The sequence below is a fragment of the Chrysoperla carnea genome, chromosome 2 (assembly GCF_905475395.1).
Source record: "Chrysoperla carnea chromosome 2, inChrCarn1.1, whole genome shotgun sequence".
Taxonomy (NCBI): Eukaryota; Metazoa; Arthropoda; class Insecta; order Neuroptera; family Chrysopidae; genus Chrysoperla; species Chrysoperla carnea.
In genome coordinates this window covers 23,038,345-23,057,121 of record NC_058338.1, presented here as the reverse complement: position 1 = coordinate 23,057,121, position 18,777 = coordinate 23,038,345, and the positions used below count along the sequence as shown (strand labels likewise).

Sequence of the window (18,777 nt, the reverse complement as noted above, 5' to 3'; positions counted from 1 at the left end):
TTACAGTTTTAAAAAACTTTTCAAAAGAAACGAAAACGTCCGAAGAAAAAATTTTCGTAAAACATCGTGTGACGTAATAACTTTATTAATGTATATTCTGTATACAATTTTAAAATGTTCCTCCACTCATCTAACTAGCCATTATTTTCGCTTGGTAAAAATTTTAATAGAGATAAACTTAAATAGAGAAGTTGCATTAATTTTTTTGCCACAAATTCATATATAAAAGACACATAGTACAAGATCCGAATTAAGGTCGACCTTCACCCATCTGTTTACCGAATGAAAGTTTTTTTTTATGAAATGTAAAATATTTACAAATATCCCTGTTGTGGGTTGCCCTAAAAAATATGGTCCAGACAACTTTTAATAAAATATCAAAACTTGGAAAGCTTGTAAATTTTATTTTTTGACTGATATTTTGTGGACAATCATATACCACCGTATTTGCAATAAAATTATCTTTATTTATATATGTGAGGAAATGAATTAACAGATGAACGTAATTACTATTCACAACTTGTATAAATGCGAAAATAGTGAACGAAAAGAGGCAGACAGCATAGCTGCTGCATATTCTTTATGGCTTTTACTTTCGAGTAGATCAAAATTCGTTAGATATGAAAGTCAGTGAAAAATTTCTAAAAATTTTACTCTTGATATTTTCACTAAAAGTAGTCTGGACCACTTTTTTTTAGGCAACCCATTGCAGGGATATTTGTTAACATTTTATATTTCATAAAAAATAACTTTCATCCGGTTAACAGATCGGTGAAGGTCGATCCTAATTGGGATCTTAGACTAACAATAATTCACCTAAAGTATATTTAAGTAATTAAAAAAACATTAATAATTACGTTTTTTTTTTTATTAATTATTAATAAAAAATAGATATATTTTTGAATAAAAAAACCATTTGTGATTGGTTGTGACGTCTTGATATCCGTTGAGGCTGGGAACCAATCGGAATCACGCTTAAATCATATTTTTAGTCTTGTTTTCATATAAAATTATGTTATAATACAATAAACATAAGTTGAGAAACAAACCATTTATCATCTTGCATGCTATTTTATCATTTCTCCGCGTAGTGGCGTTACTAAAGCGATATGTTGACGTCACTTGTGATTGAATTTACAGTTTAGAAAATTAGTATTCGTGCAAGACTTGGCGAAACCTCTATCACTAATTCTAAATGGCATCTCTCTTGTGATTTCTATTATTTGAGAAACAGGGATATATTTTAAACAAAAATAATTAGAATCATTTTGTATATACAATTTGCATATATTCTCTGTATTTCCAAGAACTACCTAATTCCGAAGTTTTCCTAGAATTAAGAATATTCAATCGCTGGACATCCTGTCAATATGACTACGAATTTCATAAGATACATTATTAATTTTCATTGTCCTAAGAAGTTACAAATAAAACAATATATCCACAATATTTATTAAACGATATATTTAATTGTTGTTTATATTTATAAATGGATATTGTCGTTGATTTGCGACTGAAACATTGCCTAGACCATGACGTCCTTTTAAATGTTTTATGAAATTGGAATCATTTGTGAAGTGATGGTTGCATTCAATACATGAATACGGCCGTTCTCCTGTATGCTGCCTCAAATGTATCTGGAAACAAATGAAACATATATTCTAGCAAGGAAAATTGTTATACTTTGGTTTCAGCTTCTCAGTAACCGAAAAAATGTAAGACTACAAATTTACCCCCCTTTCCTAGATCAATTTTATTATTATAAATATAGATTTCGACAATAATGTAGTCACCATCAGTATGAATTAGCTAACCGTTATTAAATTGTTTGAGTTAAAATGGTACAAATTATCTAAATCAAGTTCGAGAATTTGGTAAATTTTTACTAATCTCACTTTTGGCAAAAATGCCATCACAGGATGAACGCAAGGTCCAAATAACCCGCAGAACGGTGCTAGCTCAACATCATTAAAGGCATGGCCAATCTACGGATCATAGGGTGGAAGCTAGTTAGCACGGGTCTGCAGGTCATCTTAAACTCACTTTCCGACGTTGATTAAAAGCGCGATTTAATTTTTCAACACTTTTTTCACGAGTTTTATGTATTTCCAGTCACTAGGCATCCCATTTCACATTAGTACGTACCTTGCCATATTCATTTATTTTTTCACTCTTTATTATTTGTTTAAAAAATTATCGCGAGAAAATATCGTTTTCCTGCAGCCACAAATAAGTTTTTCTCAAAAAAACACGTATTTAAATTTTTTTAAAGCCGTTTTTACCAAAGGTGAGATAAGTAAACATTTACTGAAAATTTTTGTTTACCTCAAAATTTTATGAGGATATGAAATTTTATACAAAATATTAATTTTTTTTCTGATATATTTCAGAAACTTTTTAGAGAAGTAGGTTCGTAGCCTATTTCATTGGAATATAATTAAAATTATTTTTCAAATACCTTTAAATATGATTTTTCTCTGAAACATTTTTTACAATGTTCACATTCGTATGGTAATTGATTTGTGTGAATATGAGCATGTCGTTTTAATGCACGTTTATGTCTGAATGGTCGCAAACAAATTTCACAATTATATGGCTGTCCTTCCATGTGATTCTTTTGATGTCTGTTTAAACTGTAGATATTTTTAAATCTAAACAAACGGAAAATTATTTGCTTTATTACGATATAATATTTTTACTTTTTTTATTTTGAAACCAGGGTGATTAAAAAAAATTCTAGCTAATGTTTTCGAAAACGGATTGGAATATCAACGTTAAGGTAGTCCTTTCACTGGCTGCCTAATTCAATAAAATAAGTATTTGACTTCTTAAAAATTAAAGTATGTCAAAAAAATATTGTCTTAAACCAAAGTATTTACTTGCTGCTTTAAGAACAAATTTCCCTGCTAGTAGTTTTTTTTCATAACAAAAGGACCGAGAAATGAATCCAGGTTAAAAAGGTCTTTTAGATTCTTAGCCACTGTTTAATTTTTACGCTTCTTTCTATATATTCAAAATCAAAAATATTTTATTATGAATTAAGTTACTTACGCTTTGGGGCATTTATCGCATCTGTAGGGGAATATATTTAGATGTGTTGACATATGCTGATTCAAATTTGCACGTTGTCTAAAGTTTCGTCCACATTGATCACATACAAAATTCTTTGATGGCTCTATATAAAAAATATTAATATTTGAATGAAAAAAACATTTTGTAGAACCAATGTTTACCAAATTTCATATAGTTCTTTTAACTTTTCTATATTTTGATCATTTAGATCAATTAGTACAATGAAATTATTTTAAAAATCACGGTTATAAGGGAAAAAATGTGGCATCTTTGATATTTCACACCGTTGTAACAACTTCGTTGCGAAAAATCGACTATTCAAGGGGGATTAAATATTTTTTTGGGGAGCTAGCTCCAAAATTGACCGAGATTTGAAGGAATTATAGTATAACGTATAATTCACTCATCTTAATCTAAATAAATCAATTTTTTATAAATTCAGAATAATACCTCCTTCATCGTGGCTTTCTTTATGTATATTCAAGTTAGCTTTGTTCGTAAATGTTTTTGGACATTGTTCACAAGCAAACATTTTCACTTTTTTCTTTTTAATAACATTTGGTAAGTGTACATTTTGATGTCTTTGCAAGCACTCAGCTGTTTTAAATCTGAAAAAATCAAATTGTTTCAAATGTGGAAAACCAAATGAATTACTTAATTATAAAAATACTTACGACTTGTGACATTCATTACATGAAAATGGTGTATAATCTGAATGTGTTTGCATATGACGTTTTAATGATGAACCATCGCGGCAGAATTTGCTACAAATTTTACAAATATAACGGCCATCATGAACACGTTTATGTGATAGATAACTTTCATATTTATTGTAAACTTTTGGACAATCTGGACATGGATATTGTGGTTCTTTGTTATGAACATTCAAATAATGATTACGAAATTTTTTATGACTTGTTACTTGTAAATCACATTCCATACATTTCCATTTTATTTTTCTTATTTCTATAAAATTAAAAAAATTTTAAGGTAGTACTGCCGTAAACAGACTTTTCTGCAGAATTTTATAACACTTAGGGTAGATGTTAAGGACAACCGTCTAGAGAGAATTGCTAAATTAAAAATTAAGAGACTACGAATATGGAACTTTAAGTATCACCTGAAGAAAGTGACACATCTGATATATTATTTCTCTAGCCTGCTTTTCTGTCACATCACGAAATCTTTTTTTATTCCTTTATCATTTTTGATTATTACCCCTTATGGTAAAGCTTATCGGGCTGGCTAATAACGAAAAATAGACTCACAGTCTAAAGATGTACCGAATGTAGAAAAAAACAGGTTAGAGAAATAATATTAATATTTAATTTTGTTCATTATGTAATTTGAATATTATATTCGTAATAAAATTGCCTATAAATAAAAAGAAAGTAAATTACTGTTGATATTTATCTCTATATTATGTTTCTACCTTATTTTAAGCCGCATATACCGCACTGTGGAATTCCACATGGGTCGAGCTATTGATACATAAATTTGGTGGTTTTATTGAATATATTGAGTCTAGCTTTGAAAACGACCGATAATTTTTCCAAGTTCTAACTTTACTACTTTTGTCACTTGCAAGCCTTATACTTGCCGTTTTCAAAGCTTAATGGATAAATGGTAAGTAGTCAGGTGGTCTAAATTGGAACTACCGAAAAAGCGATTCACTTCCTGTTTAATAGTACAAATTTTTACCACCAGTTGGAAGGGATTTATCTTATTTGAATTTGAATATTTTTATTGACAATGGTATTGCCATCTGGTAGTCGAAATTGTAACCACTGAATTCGGGTCTTCTGATTTTAATCAGTACGAATTATTATCGCCGGTTGGCGAGTTGTAACTCCCAGTAATCAATAGTACTTATATCGGGAATTATGGTGCCTGAGTATATTTATTCAATTTAGTACTTACCGGAAACTAAACGCTCAACATCAGCCATCGAAACATATTCTCCTTTTAACGATTCCTGTTTTACCTTTACTGTAGATTTTCTTTGCAGTAAAGGTTTTTCGTCATCTGAATTACTTTCATCGTCCGAATCATCTTCTACAAATTGTGGTATACCCAAATTGTATATATTGAAATTTATTTAAAAGATTTTTTTAATGTAAAACAATATTATTAATAACATACCTAGTTTTGTGTCAGGTGGAAAATCGTCTGTAAAATCAAGATTCATATCAGAATTCGACATATTTGATGATTCAATATTCTCTTGTTTAACTTGAATCATTTGTTTCATTAGGAATTCTTGTGATTTGTGTACTAATTCATGAAATTCGTATGCATTGATCACTTTATCACAACAATTCGAACAAACATGTCGCGGTAAAATATCTTCACTTGTTATTTTCACATTGTAACATTGCATTATTTTATTTGCCAAATTCATGTTTACTGCTTTATCATCACTTATTTCTAATAAATTATAATCTGGCTGTAATTCAGCACATAAACGACAAAATATATTTTTGCATTCCATAGTTTTAAAATGTTTTCATAAACATTTGTCAAATTTGACATCTACATTCATAGATATGCATAATTTATTAGTTTGTTGTGTTATAAAGAATATACTTGTTTGAAATCACACACTTATTTAAATGTAGACTGATAAAACATTTAATGCTTCGTAGATTTGTAGTTATAAAAAAACCCATTTCTATCCACACTACACTACAATAGGGTATTCCACTATTTTTGAAAAAGTACTTCAAAATGTTGATTTTGCTAATAAAAAGCCACCAAAAATTTATTTCGGAAAATAAACACGCTTTCTTGCCAAAAACTTAAATTAAATTTTAAACCTTTTTAAACTGTCAAAAACGCGGGTGTCAAAAACGTATAATAAATATAAATACTCATTAGTATTAGGAGAACATGTTTTAAAATAGTTAAATTTGAAATATATTCTTCTAATAAACATTACTTTTTATTTTGTTAATTGTTGCATTCAGTATTAGGAGAACATCTATAGACACTGTTTCGTTCGATACATGTTCGCCTATTCAAAATCACACTTAATTTTGTTACTATTGGATTTATTATGGTAGATATTATGTCCACGATAAGCTTGAAAATGAGGGGTAAATCATGGAATTTGATAAAGGAATAAGGAAGAAATCGTCATGTGACAGAAAAACTTGTAAATATTTATCATTGTTTTGTTTTCGAAAAAAGGAAAATAAACTTAACCATGAAATTATGTGATTATTTTTTATTTATTCACACAATTTAAATCAAAATTTTAAAAAACAAAGTAAAAAAATCATAAAAAATATGTGCCTTTATAATACCTATGCGAATCACTTAAGAGAGTAAAGACTAGTGCCTAAAAATTTTATAAAGAAACAGAATGTCATTTACAATTTTATTTGTCAAACATTTCGTTTAATGTTTGAAATTGATCAGTCTCTTATTTACTAATAAACTGTGGCGGTACCGCTACAACACATGCAGCAGCCCGACCAGTTATTAGTGGTGCTAATTGTTTCCATTCATTTGAATGTGGATCATATTCTTCCACAGTTTGTAAATAGGAACAGCCATCATAGCCACCCACAGCCACTAAACGATCACCAAGTAAACATGCTCCAACCGCATCTCGTTTACTTGATAATGAAGCAATCACAGTCCATGTATCAGTCCCCGGATCATATCTAAATGAGACAATAAATGTAAATTAAAAGAAGCGAAGCATATACTTAACAATACTGGAAAAATATACGTTTGACTTAATATCGCACGTTAAAAATGATATTGCTTACCGTTCAACACATTCGAATCTAGATGCAGCAGGATTACTTGCTGGCGCGTCATGCCCACCCAACGCATATAAGTAATCATTAACTACACCAACACCGACGCCACCCCGTCGTTTGATCATTGGAGCGCATGTAGTCCAACGATTTGTGTGTGGATCATAGCATTCGACAGTTTTCAAGCAAGCTCCACCATCTCGACCACCTACAGCATACAATCGACCATTTAATACTGCTACACCTGCTGTAGAACGTTGGCAAGCCATTGGTGCTACATAGCTCCATGTACGAGCAACTGGATCCCATCTACGAAAAAATAATTATCGGTTTTATAGTATTCTCCGTGGAGTTAATCGATTCTCTCAAATGTATTAAATCTATTTATAAAAATTCAAAATTTAAATTAGCAATTGCTAATTCAAAGTTAACCAAATGTCAGTAATTTATTTGTACGATTTATAATTTCCGCTCGAAAGATCGAATTTTGTAAGTTTCCGGGATTCCGCATCATTATTCCTTCATAAATTCCTATAAAATTTACCCTTTGATTTGCTATTTGCTCCGACGTTGAATGAATACATGAGATTTACTTATCCACTTTTGTAATATGAAATTGGATGCATATTCAGAATTAAAAATATATAAACCTTTCAACAGTATTTAAGTAGCTCCAGCCATCATGACCACCAACAGCGTACAATGGTCCACCTAGAACAGCAACGCCTAAACCATGTCGATGTGTACCCATTGGTGGTAATAAGCTCCATGTACCATTGGCAATATCCAAACATTCCACGGAATTTAATGTTTTTAAACCATCACGTCCACCACATACTATTAATTTATCATTTAACATTGCAACTCCAAATTGTAAACGGCGACCACACATGTTTGCTAAAATAGACAAACTTAGTTTTTCAACTGTTGTACTGCAATATATATCAAGTTATACTAAGCTTAGTCTAAAGTTTGAAACGCTTAAAAATATTGATGCTACCAACAAAATTTTAGTATAGTCGTTCATAAAATCTCCTAATTAGTCCATTTCCACCTGTGCGTCTGTCAATACGATAACTCAAAAACGAAGAGAGGTATCAAGCATAAATTTTTATAGCGTGCTTAGGACATAAAAAGTAGGACCGAGTTCGTAAATGAGCAACATAGGTCAATTGTGTGAATATTTTCCATAAACCTCTTGTGAAATTTAAAGAAAATTTTGGCATATTACTGATTATGCTAATCCAAAGTTTCGATATTATTTAGTAACATACTTATAATATTTCTACGAAAATAAATTAAATTACCACAGACAGTCCAAGAATTTTTTCGTGGACAATATTCTTCAATAGTAGTTGCCCCTTTATTTGCATCCATTCCACCAACAACCAATAAACTACCCCTAGTTGATTGACGTGGTCGTGTACGACAGAAAGACGATATCGTAGTTATCATTTGTGAACGACGTTCAGGTAATAAATGCCATTTCAATGCTTCCATTATTAATTGTTGACATTGACGATCTGTTCCACAAGCTGGCTCAACATAGTCAGCTATAAACTATTACAAATAGTAAAATTATTAATTATATTCCCAAAAATATTAATTTTGTTAAATTTTTTGCTAAACTTTCCAAGATTGAGAAGATACGACTTTAGCTTCGTCCGTATGAACGTTGCAGAAATTTGAGTCAGAAATTAATAATCATTATATTCTAGGGAATCTCCTTTAAATTATAGAGAAAAGAAATTAAACATTTCTTTGCAAAGATAATTTAAATTTTATTTCGAGGTTTGAAACAATAAACTCATTTACTACTTTTTGCAATTGGTTTTTGTTAAATCTTGGATAATCTAAGAATAATGATAATACTTACAGCTGGTGACAATAGTGGCAATTTAATAAGCGATAATAGCTTATACATGTATTGTTGTCTGGTTGTTGGATCATATTGAATCCAACTTAACAAACCATTAAATACACATTGTTCATCGGGAACATTAATGTCATCACTATCCAAAAGTCGACATAATTGTTCACATGTTAATTGTAAAAATTCTTGATTACGAATTACCTAAATAATATATCTTGGTAAATAACACGATTAAGAAAATTTTTCAAATATAAACAAGATTATATATTTTGGAAGATTACGCTGAATCCTAATCCATCTTCAGAATAATCTTATCTTGTTAAGGCTACATGTAAGTTGGAAACAAAAAAATTTTTTTTTATTTATTTCTATTTAAATTTAGAAAAAGGTGAAAAAGTTACGGTCACTATGTCCTATTCAAGTAGTCATTTGGTGTCGTTTTGTTTTTCAACTTTTTATGATTCAAAGCTAATATTTCCAAATAATTTCAGGATTAAAAACATGATTGAATTCTTTATTTTAATTAATGCAATCTGATTTTAGCCAACGCAAAGTGCTTTTTTGAATTGTATACATCACACGGGCAGAAAGTTTGAGAGCCCTGAACTGTGCGCTATGATACCCGCGGATCTCAAACTTTCTGCACTTGTAGTGTAATATACTATTTATAGACCCTGAAAAATATTTGTTAACCTAGAATCGCGATATTAGCAATGGTGTTCCAAAAATTGAAGCTCAAAGCTATGAATCATCAATTAGCACTTTTCACCCTTGGTATCATTGATCCATCATACATCCAAATGAAATTTGCGGTGAATAATAGAAAAATATTTATATTTTCATAATTAAGGATGTCTCAATAAGAGTACATTTTTTTTTTAAATAAAACATAATTTTTTGGAATTTTATTAATATTTGTATTGCAATAAAGAGTACGATTATTTTCTTTCGAGTGTTGTACAGTCTAGATCTGCTCTAGATCCAATCTGATGTCAGAACAGAATGTCCCACATTAAACTCTGCAACTTTTGTTAAAGTTATTTTTTGATTAGTTAATTACAAAACGAGGTATTAATCATAAAAGATTAAAATGATCCACCCTGTATGTTATTTCTCTAGCCTGTTTTAGCCACGGGTACTGCACTGTGGAATTTCGCACGGGTCGAGCTAGTACTCTTTATTTCAATAAGAATATTTTTTACCGTTTAATTAAACAATGCTTTTTATTTCAATATTCAATCTTACTTGCTTACTGGGACATCATTTATATTGGCGATTTCTGCTTTATCTGGTGCAAACTATCGTGGTAATAAGATTTTCTATTAAAGCATGAAATTACCTGCATAAAATGTTCGTAAGTATATTGTGTTGCATGTATAAATAATTTAGTGCATGATTGATGTTCAGCAAATAAACTAATACCCAAACAATTACTTGGATGTAATTGTTGTGCTAAAAATGTACAGCATGCATCTGTGACAGCGTCTATTTGTAATAAACATGATGTTGATAGTAATGTTTGAACTGTGTCTTCACGCAATTCTAAAAAAATTCATTTTTTAATATACATCTAAGTTAATAAAAATCTATTAAACGCACAAACAGTTGCGTCTAAGTTTAAATTAATGTCAAAATGCTTCATATAGTACATTATAAGAACATACATTATGTTCACCGATCTAGGTAATAAGAAGAAAAAAATATATTTTTTTTAAAAGCCATTCTTAAAAGTACCCTGGTAGTCCAAATTGGAACTACTGAAAACGGGCCCACCTCCTATTTTAATAAGTACAAATTAGTATCGCCAGTTGGCGGGTTGCAACTCCTAGTTAGTTAAGTTTGGTATTGAGCAAACTTTTATCAGCCTTAAAGATGGCCAGCTATTTCCAAAAAAACTCTCTTCATCAAAATTTTTCATTTTGCCGAGAAAGAGAAAAGCAACTGAATCAGTTTATATATTTGAACGTCGTCTTTGTTATGACGCGAATCTTGGCTTTCGCAATTCTATGTCGTATTAATCGCAGATATCGCTCAGGATTTAGAAAATTTTTCTTAACGCTTATCCAGCGTTTCCTTTTCTTTCCTCAGCCAGTTCGATAGCGTCGCAAAGAACTAGGTTTTTTGTTTGAAATACTCGTCTCAAAGGGTAGTCAAAACATGTACCGAGCTCAAAATATGCATGGATAACTGACCAGCCAATGGAAATGCGTCTCATAAATGGGTGTATTTACAGGACTGTATTGTTAATTCAAATTTAAGTGGAAAAATTTTCAATGGGAGGGGTTTTGACTTCCAAAATCCCTCCCATGCACACGGGCTTATGTAATCGTAATTACTCTTATAGTGTATGTCACTCATTGTTAATTTGGTGACGGTCTGAACGTTGTTCAGGCTGTAATATCATAATTTTGATATCATAATTGATATCAAAATCGAAACTTAAATCCAATAGTATTATCTTTGGGTTTTATAACACTTGGAGAGATTCCATTTGATTGGAATGCCTAAATTAAACATTTTGACCTAGAATTAAACTTTTAAATTTATTAACAGAATTAACAACAAATTGTTAGGCATTCGAATGAATGTGATTTAAAACCATGACGAATGAAAAAAGACAATGAAAAGCAGCTTACCAATTGTTCCGGTGTAACAATACTGAATTAAAGCATATAATGCATCCCCATCCACATCTCTAAGTGTAATTTCTTGTTCCTCAGCTTCACGTAAATGTCCGGTAAACATTGCTGAAAAGTATTCACTTGCTGCTGATAATACGAGCCTAAAAAATTGAATTGAACACTAAATATGACATTGACAAATAAAATAATTAAAGAAAATTTTTAAGATATTACCTATGAGATGAGACTCGGCGTCCATCAGCTCCAGCAATTAAAACAACATCACATAATTGACCAGCTTGTAAATAAGTTCGCATACTTTGTAAACTTTGTTCGGCATGTCCCTCACATTTAAAGAATTCATCTTGTGTGGTTGAGGATCCACCAGAAGAAAACAATGATAATTGACTCATTTCTCTTGAAGGTACATCAATTGATACACCAGTATTATTATTATTTGAATGACCACTTGATAATGAATCCTTACTTGGACTATCAATATTACTTCCACTTGCCGACATAATTTTTCCTTTGTTCATCAATATTTGTAATTGATTTTATTTGCCCATATTATATTTTCAATATATTGTTAATAATTGTTAAATAATAAATGATTTGATACATTACAGAATTATTTTGTGTGATTATATTTATGTATACAGTAACTTTTTACACAATGGAATCTTATGATTTCATACAAGTTTATTGCCTTTGTTGTAAAACAATGTTTTTGTTACCGTTTTTGACATTTTTTATGCGTGAATCCGCTAAAATGTCAAAAGTTTATAAACAAGGAGCATCAATATTGTGACGTCATACAGTTCAATGTTTTGTAATGAGAGTTCGTTAAACATTGAGAGCTGATTAATTATAAATACAAAAGGTTACAAAAAGGATATAAACAAAGGATACGACAATACTATTTATATCCTGCATTAAGCCTGAAACTTTTCCAGAACTTAACATTGGTAAAATGGACATTTGTATAACAAGAAACCAAGGAAAAAATGTAGAAAATTATTTTTACGAAAATTTATCATCATTATTCAGAAGTTTTATAGTATTATCTACAGGTGTACTTGTGATTTTAATGTAGTACTTCCATTAACTAGTATTGTTGCCTTGGTATAATTGATTATACATTAACTTAAATTTTGTGTGATATTTGGCGACGACTTTGCAGCTCTATGGTATAATCTCTATGTATAATACACATATAAACCCATAGAGGCAGGTGGATAAATAAACCGTCTGCAAGACAAAAGGGGCCTCGCGGCTCGACCTCTTTCATTGGTACCTTCGCACCCGTTGTACAGGGACTCTAGGTAGACAAGACAGAGTACAGAGTGACAAGGTAGTACAAGTATAGGATGTATAAGGTATTCAAGGTACAGTGCATAGATAATAAATATTTATATTATACTAGTTATCTATGGTAGAGGAAAGTGTACAGGATGAGTGGGTGACAAGAAATTACCCTACTCGCTATTAAAAAATACAAAAAAACATTCATTCCTACTTTTTGATTAAAGTATTAACTTCCATTCGGAGCTTCTGAGGTTGCAGTTCATTTTTTTTTTAAATGTTACCTCATCTTTTTTAAACACCAAAATCATTTTCATCATCGTAGGGCATCAGAAACACGTCAAACAAATTGGTATCCATGGCAACGAAATAAAAACAAATATAAACAACTTGAAATTGTTGAAGCAGAATTATTAGAAAAATGGAAATAAACTCAGGCGAATTAACAAAAACTGTCTATACTTTAGTATGTTTCATACTTTGAAGAAATAATTTGTCAAGCAATCATATGAAAAGTGATTTTGTTGAAATTTCCTCTCTTTTTCGAATAGGAAACTTTTTCCAACACGATAATTTGTGCATGTTAGATTACCGGATTTTATAGAAACGAGATTTCCGTTAGCTTACGGAGACTTTTCATAGAAAAACAAGACCTAAAAGTAATACATAAACCAAATAATTTCACTAAAAATCACTTTTTCATAAGGTTTGCATGAGATCATTAAGAAATTTATTATGATTAAATAATTTTTTTTTTTAGATAAAAAGAAATAAATATTTAGAAGCAATTAATGTGATATTATCTGTACCTGGTGCTGATGTTACACGAGCTGGATTGTCATTGCTTGGTCATTGTTACTTCTATACACAAGATTTTCAAAGTGCTGCAAATTGCTATGAACAATTAACTGTTACATATCCAGATATATCCGAATATAAATTATACCAAGCGCAATCGTTATATCAAGCAAGTCTATATGAGAAAGCGTTAAAAATTGCTAATGAAATTAATCATCCAGATTATCAGAACGAGGTACTCAATCTTCTTCTCATTGACTGTCGAACTCTTTCAAAAACTTTCGGGTTGTTTCTTATTGTACTAAATATATCAAATAAAAAGAGATTTTAATCGATAATTCAAATTCTCAATCCAGTTGGTTCAGTTAGACCAAAACACATCACTGGTATGAAATATTGATAGAAATTGTGGTCGAATTAGCCAATCATCCACAATCCAAACCCAAACATCCAATGAAAAGTATCGTTTTGAAAACGATGCTTAAAATTACCCTACCATTTCATATAGGACTAGAACCAGTATACATTTTGGAAAATATGATTTTAATAAGGGCAGAAATTTGAGAAGATATTGCCAACTTTTTCCTCTACGAAAATACTCTGGGCCGAGCACCTCAAGCTTGAAATTGCCTGCATCGCCTGCCTATATTAAGATTACCGATTAAAACACCATTTTATAATTATTCCAAAATTTGTTGTCTTTAAGATTGTATATTTTGTAATTTAAGGTGATTAAATTAAAAGCCGCTATTAAATATGGTGAAGAGGATTTAATAACAGCTAAAAATTTCGTTGATACTTGCCCCAAAGATGATCCCGATACAGAAATTAATTTAGGCTGTCTATTGTATAAGGTAAGTTTAGATTCAATGAATCCAAAAATTATATTGCAAACAAATATTCTGTTTGTAGGAAGGTCGATATGAAGAAGCATTATATAAGTTTATGCAATCATTACAAATAACTGGATTCAAACCACAACTACTATATAATATTGCTTTGTGCCAGTTTAGATTAAAGGATTACGACGAAGCAAAAAAATATATTGGTTTGTGAAATTAAAAATTTTTTTGTTCTTGAGATCTTTTTTTGTAATTGTCTATATGTTCCGATAAACATGTACTCCCAAAACTGTCTTTAGTTAAAGCGCTATCGCATGGAAATGAAACGAAAGTCAGGAGATACCATACCGAAAGAAAGAAGAAACAATGAGTCATTTCTTAAAATACTTTTAATACTTTTTACCTGAGAATTTGAACTTGAAACTTGATGTAGCCCAATATATATTGAATGCGTTGAAGTCATTGTCATGTAAGATTTGCTTTGATCAGAATTTCACTATCTCTATGGCCCAAGGTAATTGCGTTAGGCTACGACAATGTAGGTATGTTTATAGGTACGTCACTCAGGATAGAGATTTAAAAATGTAACATTAATTTCCACTGAGAGAAATTTGCCCTTTAAATGGCCTTTTAACATTTTTAAACAGGTGATATTATTGATCATGGTATAAGGCTTCACCCAGAATTAAGTGTTGGTACAGTGACAGAAGGAATTGATTCACATTCAGTTGGGAATACATTATCACTACATCAAACCGCTCTGATTGAAGCATTCAATTTAAAAGCAGCAATTGAATTTCAAAATGAAAACGGTAACAAATTTCCATCAACTCTTATTATTATTATTTTTTAATTAAAATCGATTTTTAGAAAATGCGGCACGTGAGGCATTAACGGATATGCCACCCAGAAATGAACCAGAATTAGATGCTGTAACATTACATAATCAAGCAATATTAAGTGTATCATTAAATGATGGTAGCAAAGGTTTAGTAATAAATCCAACACCAGCTGCTACCGGTAATATTGAAGAAGCATTTGAAAAATTACAATTTTTACTTCAACAAGATTTATTTCCGGCTGAAACATTTTATAATTTACTTTTGTTGTATTGTCGAACTGATCGACATGAAATTGCTGCAGATATTTTAGCAGAAAATACAGAGCTTACATATAAATATTTAACTCCGGTATTAAACATAATTTTAGCTGTGAGAATTTATGGCTAGTTTTCTTTCATCTAAAACACTCATAAAATATTATATTTAACGCCATTTATGAGTTGTTAAATCTATATAAGCTGAATAACGATAAATTTCATGAGCCAAGCCTATGATCAATCAGCGAACGTGTTTTATGATCAAAGAAAATAGGCATATTTGTTCATAGCGATTTGATATTCCTTGCGTTTTCGACAGTTCTAAAATGTAAATAATAATTCCAGTTTATGTTTGAATATTTGGATGCGATTATAACCCGAGAAACTAGTGGTACGGAATCTTATTTAAAACTAGATACGATGAGCGGACGTTTAACGGAAGCATTACGAAAATTGACAAGAACTGTTCAAGAAGCGCGTGAACGTCAAGATACACAAGCTGTTCGCAATGCAGTTTTGGAGTATGATGAAACATTGTCAAGGTATATTCTTAAGAATGATTTTGCACTTAAGAATGATTTTGAAAAAGATACCAACTACAAATAATCTCTCGAGTACAAAAGTTTGACGTCCAATTTCCTCTACGATTACAGATTAGCACTATAAATCGTTTTTTGTGGGCTAAAACTGTTATCATAAAAATATCTGTTTTGTCGTACATTAAAATTTTTTTATTTTTATTTAGATTTATTCCAGTTTTAATGGCACAAGCGAAAATTTATTGGGATTTAGGTGAATATGAAAAAGTTGAAAAGCTTTTTCAAAAGAGTGCAGAATTTTGTAATGATCATGAAGTGTGGAAATTAAATGTGGCACATACTTTATTTATGCAAGGGAATAAATATAAAGAGGCGGCATCATTTTATGAACCACTTATTCGAACACATTATGGAAATGTTAGTTGGAAACTTTAAACCTTCGTTTTGTTAACTTCAATTAAACTCGCCTTGAGTGAATGAACAATGAGTCCGCAACAGTTTGGAGTGACAGAGCAGTCAGGGTCAACGAATTTAAAAATTATTAGAACCAAACCTTAATAAAGGGATAGGTCTGTTAACAAAAGTTTAAAAGCTTTTTAAAAGAAGTCTTTAGCACGTCAGTAAACCTTATGAAAATCTTTTAGCAGTGTACACTCAAAATATTAATAATAATCGGCTACAATCAGGGCCGCTGAGAGAAAACCCGGTCCAGGGGGTTATTAAATTCGGGCCCCTATCCCCAATCTTTTGCAATTACGTAATTACTGGCTACAAGTCATTAACAGAATTTAGATCACGAATAAATTGAGAGAACGTTTTCCTGTTGTAAATTCAAAAGATCAGTCGATATGCAGTTCTATACTAACGAAGTTAAATAATAATATCTCAAATAGGAAAAATTATTAACTATCTGAACTTACGCTCACCAAAAAATTCCTCTTTAAGAAAAGGTTCGGGTTTAAATAAGTTAAAATGAAAAATTTCAAGAACATTCAATGCTTTAGTCTTCTCTTCATTACTGCAATACTACTTCTTTCGATGAGCAAAATCAGGTACTACTATTAAAATTTCAACTTTGAGCTATCTAGTTTTATTCAAGAGGCGATAATTTTGAATTGAAAGACATTTGGGATGATTAATTAACTATTGCGGAAGGTTATTATTAAATTTTGGAAGGCTATTTCGCCCATGTATCGTAAATGGGGAAATATTGTGTATAAGCGAGTTAATTAGAGTTAATCAAACGAGGTTATAAAATTAAGTTTACAAAATGAAATATGTAATATCAATAATTTCAATTTTAGATTTTATCTGTAAGTGCTATAGCTTTAGCAAATCTATGTGTATGTTACATAATGACGTCGCAAAATGAAGAAGCTGAAGAATTAATGCGTAAAATCGAACGCGAAGAAGAACAATTATTATTTGAGGATCCAAACCAAAAATCTCACCATTTGTGTATTGTTAATATTGTGATTGGGTAATCAAAATTTTAGATAATATTAACAATGTAATCGTTTGCCTTTTACAGATTTCAATGGATGAGAATTTGCAAATTTTTGCAAAGCTGTATGATGAATTCACACCCAAATATTCGATATGCGATTAGTAACTGTCCACAAAATCCTTTAAAATTATGATTGAATCATAAATTTTGCAAGCATTAATCATATTTTCATAATTTAAGTTCCTAATCGCGCATAGAATGTCGCCCATCGCTTTGTGTGTGAATTCACCATAAATTAATGACATAAGGTTGTAATTTAATCTTGTTTGAAATCATTACGAGATACAATGTTTTAGGTTAGTATTACGAGATACTTGCTAGCCGGCGTTTTTATTATTTATTGCTAGAACCCTTGAACCGCGAGGTCGTAAGCGATGACCCACACCGCTTCTGATTACGACCTATAATGTGTCAAGTCTTTTAAATAAATTTACTATAATGTTAATTTATATATTTTGCAGTACTCTATATTGCGCAAAAGGAAATTATGAATTTGGGATATCACGAGTAATTAAATCCCTAGAGCCACAGAATAATAAATTAAGTGCAGACACATGGAATTACGTAAAACGGTGTCTTTTAAGTATGGCAGAAAATCTAGCAATGCATACATTAGTATTACGTGATGCCGTTTTATTGGAATGTATGCATTTTTTGGAAATGTGTGAAGGTAATTTTGTTTTAATTAATTTTAATACTCACTTCGAATGTTTGGTTGGAGAGAAACATTAACACACCAGTCTCGTGCGCAACGGAGGAGGGTTTGGCGGTCAAACAGCGTTTGATTAAATTCACTTATTGAAAAATAGTGACTTAATATCACATTTTGGTATAATAAAATGTTCTCTTACTCGAGAAAAAAACTTTCTTGTTTTTTTTTATTGAATTTGATCTAACATGAAAAATAATAATTTTTGTTATTGTTTCTCTCATTAGTAGTATGTTAAAATTACGTACGAAACCGCTGTATCATGCTCGATAATCAATCTTTCGAAGTGAATATTATAAAAAATTTGTTTTTATTACAGTTTATGGTCGTAATGTAAGTCTAGTAAGTGATATCGAAGCAAAACGAAATGGAATGGATATAACTGGTAAGCAATATGTAACATACGAAGCGCGTCTTTTGAAATATATTTTATTGAAAATAATGAAAAATTAATTAATTTTATTTGTTAAATAAAAAGTACATATAACACAGAAATGAAGTTTGTTTTATTTGCTCATTATAATACGAGAAATATATTATTATAGTGAACAGTATCGACCTTAACTCGGAAAAAACATTTAAGTAGAACCGTTATACAGCTGAATTAAAATCGACAATGACAAAGGTCGACACCTATAATTATCA

At 30.5% G+C, this 18,777-nt stretch overlaps 3 protein-coding genes across 3 annotated transcripts; 1 reads left to right on the top strand and 2 right to left on the bottom strand.

The window, feature by feature from the left end:
* Positions 1 to 906: 906 nt before the first annotated feature.
* Positions 907 to 5,507, bottom strand: LOC123293388 (zinc finger protein OZF-like). Its single transcript, XM_044874192.1, has 7 exons — positions 5,215 to 5,507; positions 4,993 to 5,127; positions 3,747 to 4,038; positions 3,523 to 3,680; positions 3,052 to 3,175; positions 2,459 to 2,651; positions 907 to 1,637 (listed from the first exon to the last, which is right to left on the bottom strand). Exons 1-7 carry the CDS (start codon positions 5,471 to 5,473, stop codon positions 1,467 to 1,469), a joined length of 1,332 nt encoding a protein of 443 aa, XP_044730127.1. The 5' UTR covers positions 5,474 to 5,507; the 3' UTR covers positions 907 to 1,466.
* Positions 5,508 to 6,367: 860 nt separating this feature from the next.
* Positions 6,368 to 12,049, bottom strand: LOC123291366 (kelch-like protein 5). The gene is made up of 8 exons (XM_044871626.1): positions 11,568 to 12,049; positions 11,349 to 11,494; positions 10,052 to 10,254; positions 8,716 to 8,913; positions 8,147 to 8,399; positions 7,490 to 7,736; positions 6,849 to 7,148; positions 6,368 to 6,740 (listed from the first exon to the last, which is right to left on the bottom strand). The coding sequence occupies exons 1-8, from the start codon at positions 11,870 to 11,872 to the stop codon at positions 6,497 to 6,499; spliced, it is 1,896 nt and encodes a 631-aa protein (XP_044727561.1). The 5' UTR covers positions 11,873 to 12,049; the 3' UTR covers positions 6,368 to 6,496.
* A 1,010-nt stretch (positions 12,050 to 13,059) lies between these two features.
* Positions 13,060 to 18,607, top strand: LOC123291977 (tetratricopeptide repeat protein 30A). The gene is made up of 11 exons (XM_044872468.1): positions 13,060 to 13,104; positions 13,399 to 13,671; positions 14,165 to 14,290; positions 14,349 to 14,484; positions 14,926 to 15,090; positions 15,149 to 15,468; positions 15,723 to 15,919; positions 16,123 to 16,333; positions 17,221 to 17,396; positions 17,885 to 18,093; positions 18,452 to 18,607. The coding sequence occupies exons 1-11, from the start codon at positions 13,060 to 13,062 to the stop codon at positions 18,583 to 18,585; spliced, it is 1,992 nt and encodes a 663-aa protein (XP_044728403.1). The 3' UTR covers positions 18,586 to 18,607.
* Positions 18,608 to 18,777: the final 170 nt, after the last annotated feature.

Excerpts from the sequence above, each read along its gene's own strand:
- LOC123293388 (XM_044874192.1), bottom strand. The coding sequence starts at position 5,473 with ATGAATTTGGCAAATAAAATAATGCAATGTTACAATGTGAAAATAACA. Across the intron at positions 5,128-5,214 it reads TCCACCTGACACAAAACTAG|AAGATGATTCGGACGATGAA; the intron begins GTATGTTATTAA and ends CACAATTTGTAG. Across the intron at positions 2,652-3,051 it reads TGCGATAAATGCCCCAAAGC|ATTTAAAAATATCTACAGTT; the intron begins GTAAGTAACTTA and ends CCGTTTGTTTAG.
- LOC123291366 (XM_044871626.1), bottom strand. The coding sequence starts at position 11,872 with ATGAACAAAGGAAAAATTATGTCGGCAAGTGGAAGTAATATTGATAGT. Across the intron at positions 10,255-11,348 it reads TTGTTACACCGGAACAATTG|AATTGCGTGAAGACACAGTT; the intron begins GTAAGCTGCTTT and ends GAATTTTTTTAG. Across the intron at positions 7,737-8,146 it reads AAATTCTTGGACTGTCTGTG|CAAACATGTGTGGTCGCCGT; the intron begins GTAATTTAATTT and ends TGTCTATTTTAG.
- LOC123291977 (XM_044872468.1), top strand. The coding sequence starts at position 13,060 with ATGGAAATAAACTCAGGCGAATTAACAAAAACTGTCTATACTTTA. Across the intron at positions 13,672-14,164 it reads ATCCAGATTATCAGAACGAG|GTGATTAAATTAAAAGCCGC; the intron begins GTACTCAATCTT and ends TTGTAATTTAAG. Across the intron at positions 17,397-17,884 it reads ATTGTTAATATTGTGATTGG|TACTCTATATTGCGCAAAAG; the intron begins GTAATCAAAATT and ends TATATTTTGCAG.